Source organism: Punica granatum, chromosome 8 (genome assembly GCF_007655135.1).
Source record: "Punica granatum isolate Tunisia-2019 chromosome 8, ASM765513v2, whole genome shotgun sequence".
Taxonomy (NCBI): Eukaryota; Viridiplantae; Streptophyta; class Magnoliopsida; order Myrtales; family Lythraceae; genus Punica; species Punica granatum.
In genome coordinates, this window is record NC_045134.1 from 17,401,602 (window position 1) to 17,417,877 (window position 16,276).

Sequence of the window (16,276 nt, forward strand, 5' to 3'; positions counted from 1 at the left end):
AAATAATTATGACAGAACTTTGTAAACGCATGGCAATTAAGGGAAATAATGCGAAGGAGCTTGCGTTTTAATTTGTTCTGGTACTGCCAATAAATATTCCTAATATTAGATTTTGTTGAATATATAAAATGAAAACCCGAACCAATTGCTATTGAAGATGATGAGAGCTCAACGTTGGACAAAATCATATATACATATAAATATATATATATATATATATATATATATATATATTCTTCATGGTCTCACTGTATTTGGAATGATCCACACTGCGGGCGGAGGAATATTCAACTCATATTGCCCTCTTCATGAAAAAATCCAAAATATTTAATATGTATCTGGGTATACATACATGATCAAATAATTATATACGAGTGTATTTTATGTTTGATTGTTAAAGGGGAAGCGTTTAGTCCGACCACGTCAGAAGACAATTGCAAGAGAAGAACTGATTTTCGATTACAAACTAAGCCCAGCTAGTACTTGATATAGAAACATATGATATGGCAACGAAGTTCGATTATCTTTAAGCATGTTGAGAAGTCCAAGCAGAAGCAGTGTACAAGCTGGTGTCCTTCCACCCGAGTTTGAGTGTTCCATCCGCTTGGACAAGACTATACCCATGAGCCGGTGGGAACATGTTAAGTATAAGCTGAGCCTGTGCCATGGCGTTGGCACTCATCGGGATTTGGAGGAAGCTCCCAGTTCTCCCGAACAGCTCGTTCCTCCAGGTCCGGTACTTGTCCTCCCCGCTCCTTGCAGGCCCCCCAATAGCCAGTATGTTGTTGATCTCCTGGTGCAGGAGGCAGTGCTCGACCTTGTGCCTGTTGGAATCGTCAGGCGATAGGTATGCCCCGAGGGAGTCGAACACAGTCGAGTAATAGTGGAGGGCCCCCACGAAGCGGTCCAGGAAGGAGCCCCCGTGCACAATGTCCTGCTCCACGAGCGTGATCACCCGAGGCGCCAGCTGCTCTAGAAGCCTCATCATCTTCCAGTCAGATCCCGCCACGTCGTAGAGTGAGTGCTGGAGCCAATGCACTGCCAGAGTTTCTCCCCTCCTCACCTGTAATGCTGACGGATCAATCTCGCTGAACTTCTTGGCCACTGGATGGAACTCGAACACGATCCCAAGCCGCCTGGCGAAGTTGGAGAGTTTTTTCCCTGTATCAGTGAGGAGCTCAGCCGAGTTCCCGACAGCAGTCATTGTTATCTGGGGAGGACCCTCCATTCGGGTGGCAAGGATGTGGAAAAGTGCGGGCCACTGGAGTCCCTGCATGATATCCAAGTCGATAATGTGAACCCGGTGCTGCCGGTGGAAAGCTTCCAGGATGGCCTGGTTGGAGGTGAAGTGAGCGAATTTCACAAAAGGAGAGATGTTATTCAGGAACTGGAACGCGGAATGGATGCTCTTGTAGTCAACCAGAGGGGAGCAGATCCCGAGCCACGAGTTAACAACCCGACTCAACATGGCCTTGGCAAAGTAAGCAACGACCCTCTCAGCACATGATGGGCCATAAGGAGACGCCATTTGGGTCAGTTCGAGTAGTATCCGGTGGGCTTTACCCAAATCATCGACCGAAATAGCGACCGCACACTCTAAAAGAAGGGTTATGAGGCTCAAAGCATGCTCATCTAACCTACTCAACCCTCTATTGCTATTACTGTTCCCACTATTGCTCTCACTCGAGTTGTAACAAGCAAGTGATTCATTTTCGTTCCAATGGAACGGGTTACCATTGTTAGTTCCCGCATCAAGGTAATTTCTTCGGGCAGATCTCCTTGGAGTGGAATCATCGGATGACCCCACCGTAGGCTCAGCCTGCAGGCTCTCGCTCCCCGCCTCCGAGTCATCGATGAGTTGTCTGGTGACGCGTTCCACCCACTCGGACAGCTCATTCCTCTCCAAGTTATTGCCACATCGAGTTTCGACCGTCAATGGCTTCGACAACAGGGACGAGCTGGAGATCGGATCATTAGCCACTCCTAGGTCGTAGTCCCATGAGTCATGGGGCTGGATCATATCGAGAGCCCTGTGGACTATATCGAATCCCCCTTTCATGAAGGAATTAAATTAAGATTAACTACTCAAAGAAGCAAATGAAATCTTCCTAAGGAGGGGGCCTAGAGATAGAGATTGGTGAGGGAGAGGGGTTAGTGAGGGTTTCCTTCCATTCTTATAGAGGCGATTGCTTTACTTTTTCTTCTCTCTTCCTTTATTATTAAGAGACTATTAAAAACGCAACTGAAAAAAAAAATTATTAAAAGAACTATGAGGTATGATGAAATGGCCAAAATACCCATGTCAGTGTGTGTGCTTTATTTACAGTGCAGTTGTTCGAAACTCAATAAAAATATCAGATGGTTGTGGTCAGTCGATGCCCTAACGGGAAATTAATATATGTCAATATGATATCTCGTATTTCATCCAAAGGAAAAGACTAATAAAAAAGAGTATGTATAATCACAAGAATGTGATTCATTGGTAAACTAAAATCTCAGTGAATGGATTTCGTCTGTGTAATGGTTCAAAAATCTCTAGAAGCGATGCAAGGCCAGGACCAAAATAACTCCGAAAAGATGATTAGTCTCAGCTAATTACTGGGAAAAAAATTAAATCATGTTTATTATTAAAAGGAAACGATATTAACTTTTTTTTCCGGTAGGAACGATATAAATTTTATTGAGTGAGTGATATTTTGGACGTCAAGGGATGACCCAAGAAATGACCAAAGAAAAGGTCTGGTCTGGTCGTGCGGGAATAGACACAATTGTTTAATCCCCAAGCCCGGCCGGCATAGCCAAGACGCAAAGAAAGTGATAAATCACTAAATTCCAAGAAACCACGTACGTTTGGCAGTGATGTTATCATTATTAATTATCTCAGATTTTTCTTTTTCTTCTTTCAAGAGTAAACAATTCATTGACGTGACACAAAACCTCAGGGAAGGCCTCGAGATGCAATTGGTGAGGTAGGATAACGTGTAACTAGAGGATTATCTAGCTTACATGCTTTGGGGGTTTTGCAAACAAAACAAATCTTTTTAATTCGAATCTTGTTGGGCAGGACAAGCCATGCCTGAGTTGAGACTAGACTCGACTAATAGGCTCAAAGCATATTGTAATCACCCAAGAAAGAAAGGGACTTGCTAATGGAACTTTTTGTGTCAAATATACTAGTTGATTAAATAAAATTCAAGCGGTTCGATATTTGTTCCTTTTAAACAAAATTTTGGCGGTTCGAATCTTGTGAATAAAGAAAATTCATGTGGGAGAGAGTTTTACCTCTTTAATGGGCAACCTAGCTTGAACTAATTTAGTCAAGGCCCGTTGGCCTTCCGAATACAGGGATACACTCCAAAAATATAATTATTAGTTAGTTTCTTTTTTGAGTGGAATTAATAATCAGTTTTTTATCTTTGGAATTTCTCAAGATTTGGGTTTAAGTGTTCTTTATTGTTCAATTACCATTTCAAGGAACTTCTCTCAAGATTTGTGTTTTAAGGGACATGACTTATCCAGCCTTTCTTACAGTCATATTGGTTATTGGAAAATAAAAACATAATCATGTTCGTACCAACGAATATATACATGCGCACATACCCATGGAAGCACACAAGAATAATAGGTATATCATCATGCTAGACGATTAAAAGGCCTTTCTAGGGTTGCAAAGGCAAGCTGGAGTGTGGTGTGTCTCCCAAAGGATGAAGGTGGATTAGGTGTGAAGGACCTTAGCTACTTCGAATGCAGCCTGCAGTATGAAGTTCATTTGGATGTTGCTTAAGAAGGCAGGTACGGCGCGGATAACTTGGGTCAAGACCTATCTCATCAAAGGAAAGAGTTTTTGGGATTTGAAGCCTCCTAACTCTTGCTCTTATGCATGGAGGGAAATATTAAAGCTTCGGAATTCTGCATACCCTCTTCTCAAGGATGTGGCTGAGGCTGTGAATAATGTGCGCTGGAGGATAAGGGACTGTTGAAACAGAGGTAGAAGGGAGATCCAATGAATCATCTCAGGACTAGATCTTGACTCCTCTAGGTCTGATGAAGTTAGTTGGATACTAGACAGGGAGGCAAATTCACAGTTTCAAAAACCTGGAATGCCTTGATGAAGAACGGAAGGAAGGTCTGTTGGTCCAAGCTTATTTGATCAATCCGTGTATCCCGAGACATTGTTTCATTAGTTGCTTGCCATAAATAATAGGCTGGCAACGATGGATAGAATTAGAAAAATGGAGTGGTTGGCGTTTGGTTTCAGAGTTAAAATAACTTTGATTTTGATTTTGATTTTGATTATGGAAAAAGACAAATGAGATGGTATTATAAATTTCACTTGGAAAATGTGTGTTTTTGTTGTGTAGTGGGTAGAGTTAAAATCAAAATCATGATTCTAAAATTTGATCATGAAACCAAACGGGTTACCGCCTCTTTAGAGAGCAACAACTGTTGTTCCTGTAGGAGGAAGAGGAAAGTCGAGACCGTATCTTCTTTCACCTGTGCAGGAACAAAGAATCTGTGGAAAAGGGCTCTGATGGCATGTGGAATTGCAAGGGATGTGGGGGACTGGTCCTTTGAATTCACTTTGGCCTCCAGTAATCCTAGAGGAAAGGCAGTGTAAACCATTCTCCTTAAGATAGCCAGTATACTAGTTGGAACCAATTTCTATACTAGTAGCCACGAAGAATAAAAACAGATATTCAGTCTAGTAAAGAAAACCAATATAAATCAAAGCTAACCTAATCATATCCATTGCATTCTTCATTGTGCAATCTTATTGTTTTGGGCTAGTCTAACGTGATAAAATAGCATTTCAGAATGATAACTTTCGATTTATGCACGTCATATAAAATTCTTAAAACCGAAAAGCACCAATGTTGATCGCATTGTACATATACTGGCTCTCGGTTAAAATGAGCGTCTTTTCCCAATGATTCACGTGGGTCCAAATCCTACTCATTTTATTCTTCAATTATACAACTTTGTTGTTTTAGCCCAATGTAACGTAATAACATAACATGCCAAGAGAATCGTTTTGACTTTTTCCCGTCATAGAAACTTGTAAGTACAAATCTTGATCACAATGTACATGAACTGACTTTGGGATAACATAAGCCTCTTTACCCAGTGATTCATGTGCGTTCGGCCGATACAGTAGGTAAGTTAAAACCTATATTGGCTACAAATTAATACTTTGCTTTGTAGTTGGTTCGGTCTAACCCATTAACTCGGCAAGCAAACATGTGCAGTTGGGAAATAATATGCACTTTATAGGTTGGTCTGAGCCCATTTTTTATCTAGGTCGAACTGACATCATCTGCATGAATAAAAACAGTTATTTTTCTCAAATGGAAATAGGAGTAACTGATTATCCAAATCATCTAATCTTAATGAAGCTGGTTCCCAGTTTTTTTATAGGAAGTTATTATCCCTTAATTTACGGAGACTTGATGGAAAGTGATGATCCGAGTAAAAAACATCGAAGACTGAGGGAGGGAATTCTCTGTAAAACATTTTCTGAAAGTGAGAAGGAGCTCAATCACTTGACAGTCGTCGTTATCACCGCAGCCCACAACCACCTGAGGTCCCAGCCGCAGTTCCATCATCGCCGGCAGTTGGTTAGTCGCTGAAAATTATAATAAAAAAAGTTGGTCATGATCACAGAGGCCGTAGAAGCAACCAGCGATCTCGACCAAGGACACCATGGTCGAGAACAGCCCTCCCCAAGTACAGAATTAAAAAACCCACATCTGGGATCTCAATTTTGGGGTTGGGGGAATCGTTGCTGGCCACAACCCACCCCCTCGAGGTTGCCGATGACCTCGAGCGGGTGGGTGGTCGCCGGCGTCTGCACCCCAACCTAAATATACCCACTGAAAAAAAAAAAAAAAAAAAAAACACGAAAGGAGACAATCGGGGGGAGCAGGGACCTTTGCCCGCAACAACCCATCCTCTGTGATTATCAGAAGGATGAAGAATGAAGAATTTGTCTCACACGATTTAAAATATGTGAAACGGAGCTCGTGGCCGGAGCTGGTACTTAGAATGAAGAACGATATCTAGTGACAGGAGCTGGTTCTAATGACCATAATGAAATCGGGCTCTTAAAAATTTGTCTCACAAGGATCAATCTTCAGTCCTGACTCTTGAAAATTTGTCTCACTAGATAGCTTGGATTGTCATCATTCTTTCATGATTTCGGGTTTCTGTCTGTCTTTTTTTTCTTCGATTTTTTTTTTCCGGTGAAATCCTATTTTGTTTAGTAGCCTAGCCAAACATGCAAAATTCATTTCATAATATTGTTCCAAACGCATGAAAATAAACTACTTTCTTGGAATTCATTTTCCTCGAAACGAAAAATCATTTTACATGAAATAAACGGAACCTAAATGGTAAATCGGAACGAGTCGCTGATTGTATAAACCGATTGAAAGAAAAGCAGACCATAAAAATCGATTTTTAAGAAAACCGGTTTAATATAAGTAAGACACATCAATTACACATTAGCGACATATAAGCAGGCTTTAATTTATGGACACGTCAACGACACACCATCGACGCGTAAGCGACCCTCCAACTTTATTGTACTTTACATGTGGCATGATGGATTTGTGACGTTCTTGAAAAATCTAAGGCCAAAATGTCATCTTCAATGTTAAAACGACTAGAAAAAAATTAGCTTTCCACTAAAAAACATAATTTGGGGTTCCATTGTAGAATTTACCAATTGGAGATATGTAGAAGCAATTCTCATAAACACCTATTAATCTACTGGAGAAAACCACATTTACAACTGTCAAAATTAGCCAAAATCATAGTTTTGAAAACATTTATCAAATACTGCTTTTGCTTAAAAAATGGTGAAAATGGCTTATTCAACCTCCTACTAGGGGTGTGCATGGAGACCGGGTATATTTGAAACCAGTTGGAACCTAATAGTTAGGATAAGGTCAATGTAACTCTAATTGAAAATAAAGTAGAGTCATGATAGGAATTTAAGGAACCGGTGTAAATAGGTTTTGGTTCTGATTCCGACATACAGGGTACACAAAGAACCGATACGCGGGACCTATATATATTTTTTTGAAAAAATTATTTTATATTTATCTAATCCTCTATGTGTGATGTTAATAGCTACAGAATCCTAAGGAAAGCTTATTTATTTTGTTTACTGACGAGAGCTACATCATCCCTTTTTTTTGGCTAAATAGCTACATAAGTTGCTTATTTGCTTGCTCTATAGCATAATCCTAAGAAGAGTTACACAATCATTTAGTTCTATGGATAGATGAATGGATGGATGAGATCCGATTAATTTATATCGACATTTATCTATTTTGCGTGATTGTGAATGAAATCTTTTCGATTTTATTTATTTCATTTATTGTGTTTGAAGAGAAAAAAAATAAAAGAAAAAGTTACATGTTCCAACAAGGTATTCAGAACCTATAGTATAATTCAACTTTCGGGTGAGTTTCAGTTTCGGGTCCCAACATGGTAGAGTCCAGTTCAAAAATCGGGGCCGTTTGGATTCAGAATTAAAATTACTTTGATTTTGATTTTAATTTTGATTGTGGAAAATGGCAAATGAGATGTGATTATAAATTTGACTTGAGAAACGTGTGTTTTTGTTGTGTAGTATGTTGAGTTAAAGTTAAAGTTAAAATTTTTGAATTGAGAAATGTGTATTTTTGTTGTGTAGTATGTTGAGTTAAAGTTAAAATTAAAGTTAAAATCCGATAACTCTGAATCCAAACGGGGCATTAAAACTTATTTCTTACAAGGTAGGGTCCGAGTACCGTGAAAAAAAAAAAAAGAAACCCTGACCCGCACACCCCTACCTCCCACCACACTCCCAAATTAACTTAGAATATGGTTGCTATGTATGTTGATGTGATTTTTTTTTTTTGGGTAAATGATGTGATTGTAATTGAACTAAAGATGATCGTTCATTAATGCAAAAAAGACATTTCTGTTCCCCGACCTTTCGCGTTTTTATCATTTTCATCGTTAACCTTTTTTTTTTTTTGACATTCTCATTCAATACTTTTGGCTTTTTGCCATTTTCGTCCTAGCGTCCATTTTTCCATGAAAAAACTCATTTTCCATCCGAAAATTAATTTTTCAAAATAATAATTATTATGGCAACCAACAGGGGCGGGGAGTCCCCACCATCCACCAAACATTCCACCCCCTGCCCCTCTCTCGCCCTAAACCCCTCCTATAACTGAGATCGCCGACAAGGTCATTAATCAATATTATGTTGAGATTATCTTAGCATTTGTTTGCATGTTTTAAATAATTAAGTCAATTTACTTGAGATATATTATTTCCTTGCATAGATGAACTATTTTGCTATTTTAGTAAATTTATAATTCAATCGTTCATATTTTGTTCTCTCTTTATTGATTATTAAATTACAACAATGTTTTTTCTTTGATCGTAGAAACATAAAAGATTGTTTTATTATGTTGACAATAATTTTATCAATTAAAGATTCTAATTTTCAAATAACTTCATCATAAAATGTTTTTAGGATGTAGTTAACTTGAATTTTATTCTTGATATGTTCCTAACTCAAATCTTTACTCATAATTTTTAACAAAAGAGATAAAATAACCACAAAAATAAATTTAGGAGAAGAAATTGGAGTTAGAATGGAATAAGTTTGTGTCTGAGGGGTCAATTACAAAGTGAAAAATATAATATAACAAATTGAGAAGAAAAGTCCTTATTGAACCAAGTGGCAATAGATAAGTAGCCAAAAAAAAAAGAATCAAGGGACTTTCTTTTCATTGCGTACTAGGGAACGTACCAGCGCCAATGTTTCCTCAAATAATTTATTAGATAAATATAATATTAAAAAATTATTATTTGTGGTAGCAGCTTATATTTTATATATTATAATAGATTTAGAATGTTTATAGTAGTACGGGTAAAGGAAAAATACTAGTTGTAATTCAAAAAATACGTGTATAATAACTCCTTATGCTTTATCTAAAATATATTTTTAATAGTTACAAAGTTATGTTCTATTTTATTAGGCTATGTTCTTAGTCGATATTTGTTAGGATATTGAAATATGTAAATAGAATTTATATGATATTTTTAATAAGAAAATCATTATGAATATCAGGACTTATTATATAATCAGGGTATATACTTAAAAGTATATGATACTCTAAATTACTTCCGAACATATGTTACTATTACAAAAGTTTTAATTAAATTGCCAGGAAACTTGATTATATTAAAAAACCTTATTACCTCTCAAGATATAGACGATCAATGTAATAATTAATTTCCAAAAAAATAAGAAAGTACTTCTCTCTTAACCCCCACATTAGCGTAGAACACATATTTTTGTAAGAGAAGGGAAAAAAATACTTGAAGTAAACCCCACATTAGGCCACTTTTCTTTCTATAAACATATAATTTAATTTTTACTTATTATAATATATCATTACAATTTTATCTATGGCATTAAATTAATTTTTATTATTTTTTCAAATTATTATGATATATTATTCTTTAATAATTTTTTATATTACCACGCATAGTACATACAGCCTTGGGTGTGAGTCGTGTGATTAGAAAATATTCGCGATCAGGAGAGATTTATCTCATAGTGGGTCGTCCTCACTCGAACCTAGATTAATCGAATCTAATGGACTTTCGAATTTAAAGTGGAACACACCGAAAAATCACAAATAAAAAGTGACTATTTAAATTGGTGACTAATTGTTGAATCGAAAAATTGGTGAATAATTGAAATAGACAATTTATCAACGTGGATTGATCAAGTTGGTTTTAGATTAGTCAGCAATTGTTATCCTTCGGTAAGGCATCGAGTGCAAGTTTTGTGATTAGAAAAAATTCACGATCGGAAGAGATTTATCTCTTAATTGATCAATATCGCTCGAAGCTAGATTAATTAGGCCTAGTAAATTTCAGAATAGCAAGTGGTACACACTGAAAAATAATAAGAAAATAATATAATTATAAAAAAGGAGGAATGGGGAGCGAGTGGAAAAACCCACCCACTCGCCCTGTCCATCCTATGGACCTCCTTTCCCATTATATATATATATATATATAACATAAAATTATATAGTAATATAATATAATTTAACGATTTTAGCATGAACTTTTTTGTTTAACCAAACCAATTTCAGGTGAGGTTAGGGAAATGCAATAGGATTAACGAGGCTCAGCCCGAAGAAGATGAAACCATAAGCTTTTGGCGAGCCTCAACCCCTTCCCTCGGCAACATGCTCAAGTCCTTGCGTTCCATTTCACCCTCTCTAACCGAACACTGGTAATACTACTGATTCCCTAAAATTACATCGGATCGCATATCTGAGTGACATTCTTTCTGATGTGAAACTACCGATTTGATAACAATTTAGCACACTGTCAATTTCTCCATTAATTTTAACCGGAATTGCTGATATGTACATGATGGTGCCACCTGGCTCACTGTGATTGGCCGAATAGGTCTCACATTTTTAAAAAATTAAAAAATTCTAAAAATTTTAAAAATAACAAAAAAAAGGCAACTGGCCGAAAGTGAGGAGGAGGATCATCGGCGACCCCAATGGGTCGATGTCGAGGCCCCCACTACCGGCCATCTCCTCTCCTCCTCACTTCCGCCCCTTTTTTGTTATTTTAAAATTTTAAATTTTTAAATTTTTTTTTTCTAAATGTGAGACCTACTTGGCCAATCACCATGAGCCACATAACATCGTCATGTACACGTCAGTAATTCCGATTAAAATTATCGGAGAAATTGACGGTGTGTTAACATTGTTATTAAATTGGCAATTTGTGATTTAATTGATTAAAAAATTTTGTGCTAAAATCGTTAAAATATAAAAAGTTTGGATTTTTTTTATTATTAACCCGATAATATAATATGATATGATGTGATATAATATAATATAATATCATTGTTCATATGCTTTGACCCACCTGATACATGTTTCCTTTTTTCTTGGACTGGTCAGTCCCGGACAGGATCCAAGGATATAGCAGCTAATTTTAATTACCATTTTCTCTTTTGAGAAATTTAGAAATAAGTTCTCTTAGAGAAACCTGATAAGAAAAAAATAAATAAATCTTATAATGTCTAAATTCATAATCAACTTTATTCATATGCTTATATAGAGCGATTTATTCATTTGTTGTAAGTCTAATAGTGCTTCATGGCAAATCGAAGAATTTTTCTTTTTATTAACAATAAATAGACTTGAAAAGCACAATCTTTCGTATACAGAGCTGTTATCGGAGGTCTCTCTCAACTAAAATAGTTTCCAAAAATAGATGACTCTTGATACAACAATCACAACTCGGTTAAAACTGTCAGCAAAATGCATTACAACTTTTTAAGTTAATAATAACAACAATAATAATAATAATAATAAATTATTTCATAATAATAAATTTAATTATAATATAAGACAAAAATGGCCTACTAATTATGGAAACGAGAGCAAAAAATGAGGGACTAATTTTAATTTTACTTAAGAGCAGGCTGTAATTGTCTATATCTACTATACTAAAAAAAGGAGGGGCACTTTTTTACGTAAATTTATGAGAATACTCCTCCAAAATTTTTTAAAAGATCAATTAGTCAAGCTATTTACTCCGACTCACTTCCTTCCACCTATTAAAAAGCTATTCCACATGTTAAGTTCCATAGGACAAGTCAGAAAAAACCCAATACTTCTCATGGCGATGTTTGGAATGATTTCAAAACCTGTGATTATATATAGTAGGATATATGAAATTTAGATATGCCCTGTGCTCTCCTCGAGGTCACGCAAGGGCAGCCAGCAGTATTTTTTTATTTATTTATTGGGGGGTGAATATTTTGTTTTTGGGCGAATAGCAAGCATTATATATCTTTGAATATGGCGAGATGGCCCATTTTCTTCTTCTATCAATTCTACACTTCGTGCCCCTAGTCGTGCAAGCTCATCGATAATATATGTTATGTATCACCAGTTGTACGGACTCTCGCGCACATCCTCTGGGATAGTCCCGAATGGGCTGGAATGAACTCGACCTTCCCTGCCTAAGAACCTGTAGGACCTTCTTAAGTCTAATATGCCGGGCTCACATCCATCCCCGTAGACAGCATGTTTTGGCCGGGGTTTCAACCCTCTCTCTCCATGAAAAAAATCAAATAATAATATGAAGGAACATACTGCAGTAGCACATATTTCGCCATGTAATTTAGAAATTTCATTTTCAACTCTCTTGAACTACGTGTGCTCGTTTATCATGATTTATGTTTCCTTATACTGGATCCATATACCACCTTTTGCAACTGACCAAAAAAAAATCAAATATTAAAAACTGGATTAATTTTAATATACACCTCGTAGTGTGAGGACGATCTCAAAGTGCACCTTTATCTCGAAATACTCGCTAGAGATTGTCAAACCCCTCTCAATGCGCTCCAAATCGTTAACACCGTCAAAGGTTTGGATGGAAAGAGTTTTATATGTGATTCACATGACTATCGAATAAGTGCGTAATGTTAACCCTCTCTGTTATTCGATCACTGTGGTTGAAACTGATTCTTATTGTTGCTCATTTGATGGCTCTCATTGAACTTGCGAGCTCTCCCATTGATCTGAATCAAAGTCCGAGCATGATTCATGCCCGTCCGGCGTCCGCGTCTGATTCTGGTCGCCAGTTAGGGACATTTAGCTTTTGTCTGTCCAATACTGCTGCTGTTAGGTGTTCCACTCTTTACTTGCTCTGGTTTTGTTTGTCGAATATACTTTCGCCTTATGGAGCTTCGGTTAAGGGTATATCTTGAATCAAATTAGATACTGGAGATCGAGATAAGTACTTATGACCGTGTTCGGGATTATTGTAATATAGGGTCGTAGTCGAGCTCCATGGATACATAGTTGGGTCAAAACTTGATAGAATCAGCATGAATAGCTCGACGATAGCCCGACTTGTAGTGCGAACTGAAATGGTTGGCTTGTTGTCGACAAAATTCCAAAACGAAGTTCATGCCATATCATCACTGGTAGCTGTTAGTTGCTTGCAAAGCTAACAACTTGTAATTGTAAAATGGGGGGAGGGCATATCTAAATCGCATTTCTCTGTCTTCGCCTCGACCTCACAATCAAGAATTAATGTCATCTCCGCTCCCCCCTCCGCACAATTGGATCTTTCATTGGATTGTCGTGTTTTATTCATTCTTCTTCCCATTCCCCACAAGCTTTTAGATCTTCCCGGTTTTACATTTTACATTTTACATTTCCAGTGGTGTTCCTGGGTAATTTTCGATTTTGAGGGCAAGGTGATTGTCTCTGGCGTCTACACCTCTGAGATCTGTTTGAATCGAACTTATTCGTTCAATTTGACTGCTAGAACCGACCTATAGCTCCGTCATTTCTTTTCTGAAATTTTTGTAGTTTATTGAGCTCTCTGACTGAAGTGATTTCGCAGAGGTTTCGTTTTCCCTTTTGATATTTGCAGAAAAAAATAAATAAATGAAAAGATGAGCCTGTGTGACTCTATGGAACATTGATTTGTTCATTTTTCGCATTGGCAAATGATCCTGTTATTGTTATGTACTATGGGTGCGCCGTTTCAAATAACAACTCCTGTATAGTACAGCCAACTTTTCGGAATACTCTTCCCCTTTACACCCAATTTTGATGCCATTTTTTTTTCTGTGTCTATGCTAGTGCAAGACATCTGTGACAACATTTAAAAACACGAAACTTTAGTTTGTGTTTGTGTTTGATCTGTTTTTACGCATCGTTGGCTGCTCTACTCTAAAACATAATGTACATGCCGCCTAGCGTAGCAGTTAAAGAGAAGGCAAAGATGGTGGATCAGGTTCAGCACCCAATGGAGTCCATTTGCAAACCAAAATCAGAGGGAGGGCTAGGATTTAGGAAGGCAGAAGACTCAAATAAGGCAATGCTTTCTAAAACAGCTTGGGCTTTAACAAAATCAAACAATAGCCTTGCCGCTAGAGCCATGAAGGCCAAATATGGAAACTTCCTAAAACCCAGCAACCGTAGCTCCCCACCACCAATTTGGAAAGGTCTCCAATGGTGTAAAGACACCATCCAGGCAGGTACATTCTTCTCTGTAGGTAACGGTTCATCTATTTCAGCATGGCTCGACCCTTGGATTCCAGGTACGCATGATCATAAACCCTCTCCCAATTCTAATGTAATTCCAAATCCGGAGCTCAAGGTACGTGACCTCATGCTATCTCATCCTAAAAGATGGAACACTCCTCTCCTCACTAATCTCTTTGAGCAAGGTACTGTGGAGAAAATCCTCAAAATCCACTTGGCCCAAGAAGACTATGAATATGCAGCAGTATGGGCCTCTACCTCGTCAGGGAAGCACTCGGTCAAATCCTTCTACTTAACTGACCAGAAGCACAGACTCCAAAAGAATAGCGATTTTGAATGGAAAGCCATTTGGAATCTGAAATTCCATGACCGTTTCAAACTCCATCTTTGGAGAATTGTCAGTGAATGCTCCCCTGGTTTAACGAAGATAACACCTCGTGTCCTCTTTGTCAAACCAGCTCCGATAAATTATATCATCTCTACGGAGATTGTATTTTTTATCGTGTTGCTTGGAGGGAATCACCATGGGGTATTCAGTCAAGCACAATACCGAACACCCATGTCAAGGACCTGATTAATTTCATTACTTGCCCCCCGCATTCGATGTTTCCAAACTTCTCGGATAAAGCGAAATTCTCCTTATATGCAGCTATAACTCTTTATCAGTTATGGAACTCACGTAATGAGGTCTTACATGCAGGGAAATGAGCAAATCTCCACCAAACCATCCAAAGAATCAAAAGCTACTACACCGAGCACATCAGAAGGGGACAAACCGCAAGAAACCAAGAAGGAAGCTCCTCCGCGCCACCTCTGCAGCTTGATCCTTCACAAGAGCCCACAAGCCCCGACTGGTGCATCATCAGCACGGACGCGTCTTGGCGAATCACCACCTCATGCCTATCAGGAGTCCTTCACCACCCGTGCAGTCCTCCAACACTCTCAGGGTTCAAGATTTCACACGAGGACTCGCCGCTCCAAGCAGAGGCCCGAGCTGCACTCCTTGCACTCTCAATAGCTTCAGAAAGAGGATTCTCGAAGATCTGGCTTCGTTGTGATGCACTAATGCTTGTTAATGCCATTTTGCACCCACACTCCTCCCCGTGGGAAATTAGGAGCCTAGTATCGGATATCATTTTTATTTTGAACTCCCTTTTAGACTGGAAATGTTCATGGATCCCAAGGTCGGATAACATCCTAGCCCATGACCTAGGCCTCTTAGGCTCTGAGTCAAACTGTAATGCTCTCTGTATCTTCCACGGATATCTGAACCTTGGTAACTTTGTAACTTCCCCCTCGTTTTGATTATAAAACTATGCATTATTCAGCGAAAAAAAAGGTTCAGCACCCAATGTGATGCACAAGGTGGCTGGCCTGCTTCTTGCCCCCTCTAGCCTTTCTCAAGACAGGCGCAGCTGCGAAACTCTCTCCTTTAATTCCCCGTTAAAATTGACAGAATAATTTTTTCCGAGTGATATAATAAAGATAGAAAAACCTGTTTATAAACATCGAGAAGGTGCAAAGAAATACATGTACCAAAAGTAGGGTATGTATGGATATCAGGTATATCCGGAACTGGTTGGAACCTATCTATTAGGGTAGGGTCCAAGTAATTCCGATTGAAAATTGAGTAGGATCGGGGTAATAATTTAAGGAACCGGTGAAATAGGTTCCGGTTCTAACATACAGGGTACTCACGGAACTGATACCTGGGACTTCTATTTTTTCTAAAAAAATTATTTTATATTTACATAATTCTTTATGAGCGATGTAGTAGCTATAGAATCCTAAAGAGAGCTTATTTATTTTGTCGATTAAGAAGAGTTGCATCATCCTTTTTTTGTTAAATAGCGACATAATCTTTTCATTGCGTATTTATTTTGTCTATTATATAATTCTAATGAGAGCTATACAATCCTTTAGTTATATGGATGGATGTGATTTCATTTATTGTGCTTGAAAAGAAAAAAAATTGTAGGTTCCAACATGGTACCGAGAACATATAGTATAATTCAAGTTTCGGTTCTAGATTCCAATATGGTACCCGGAACCTGTAGTATAATTCAGGTTTCGGGTCCAGATTTCAACATGTAGGATTCGGTTTCAAAATTTTGAAATACATTTAATATAAAATAAGATCCAAGTATCGTGAAAAAAAA

At 37.9% G+C, this 16,276-nt stretch overlaps 1 protein-coding gene across 1 annotated transcript; it reads right to left on the reverse strand.

The window, feature by feature from the left end:
- Positions 1 to 303: 303 nt before the first annotated feature.
- Positions 304 to 2,156, reverse strand: LOC116187514 (protein SCARECROW-like). The gene has a single exon (XM_031516257.1). The coding sequence runs from the start codon at positions 2,057 to 2,059 to the stop codon at positions 527 to 529; it is 1,533 nt and encodes a 510-aa protein (XP_031372117.1). The 5' UTR covers positions 2,060 to 2,156; the 3' UTR covers positions 304 to 526.
- Between the last annotated feature and the right edge of the window lie 14,120 nt (positions 2,157 to 16,276).

Excerpts from the sequence above, each read along its gene's own strand:
- LOC116187514 (XM_031516257.1), bottom strand. The coding sequence starts at position 2,059 with ATGAAAGGGGGATTCGATATAGTCCACAGGGCTCTCGATATGATCCAG.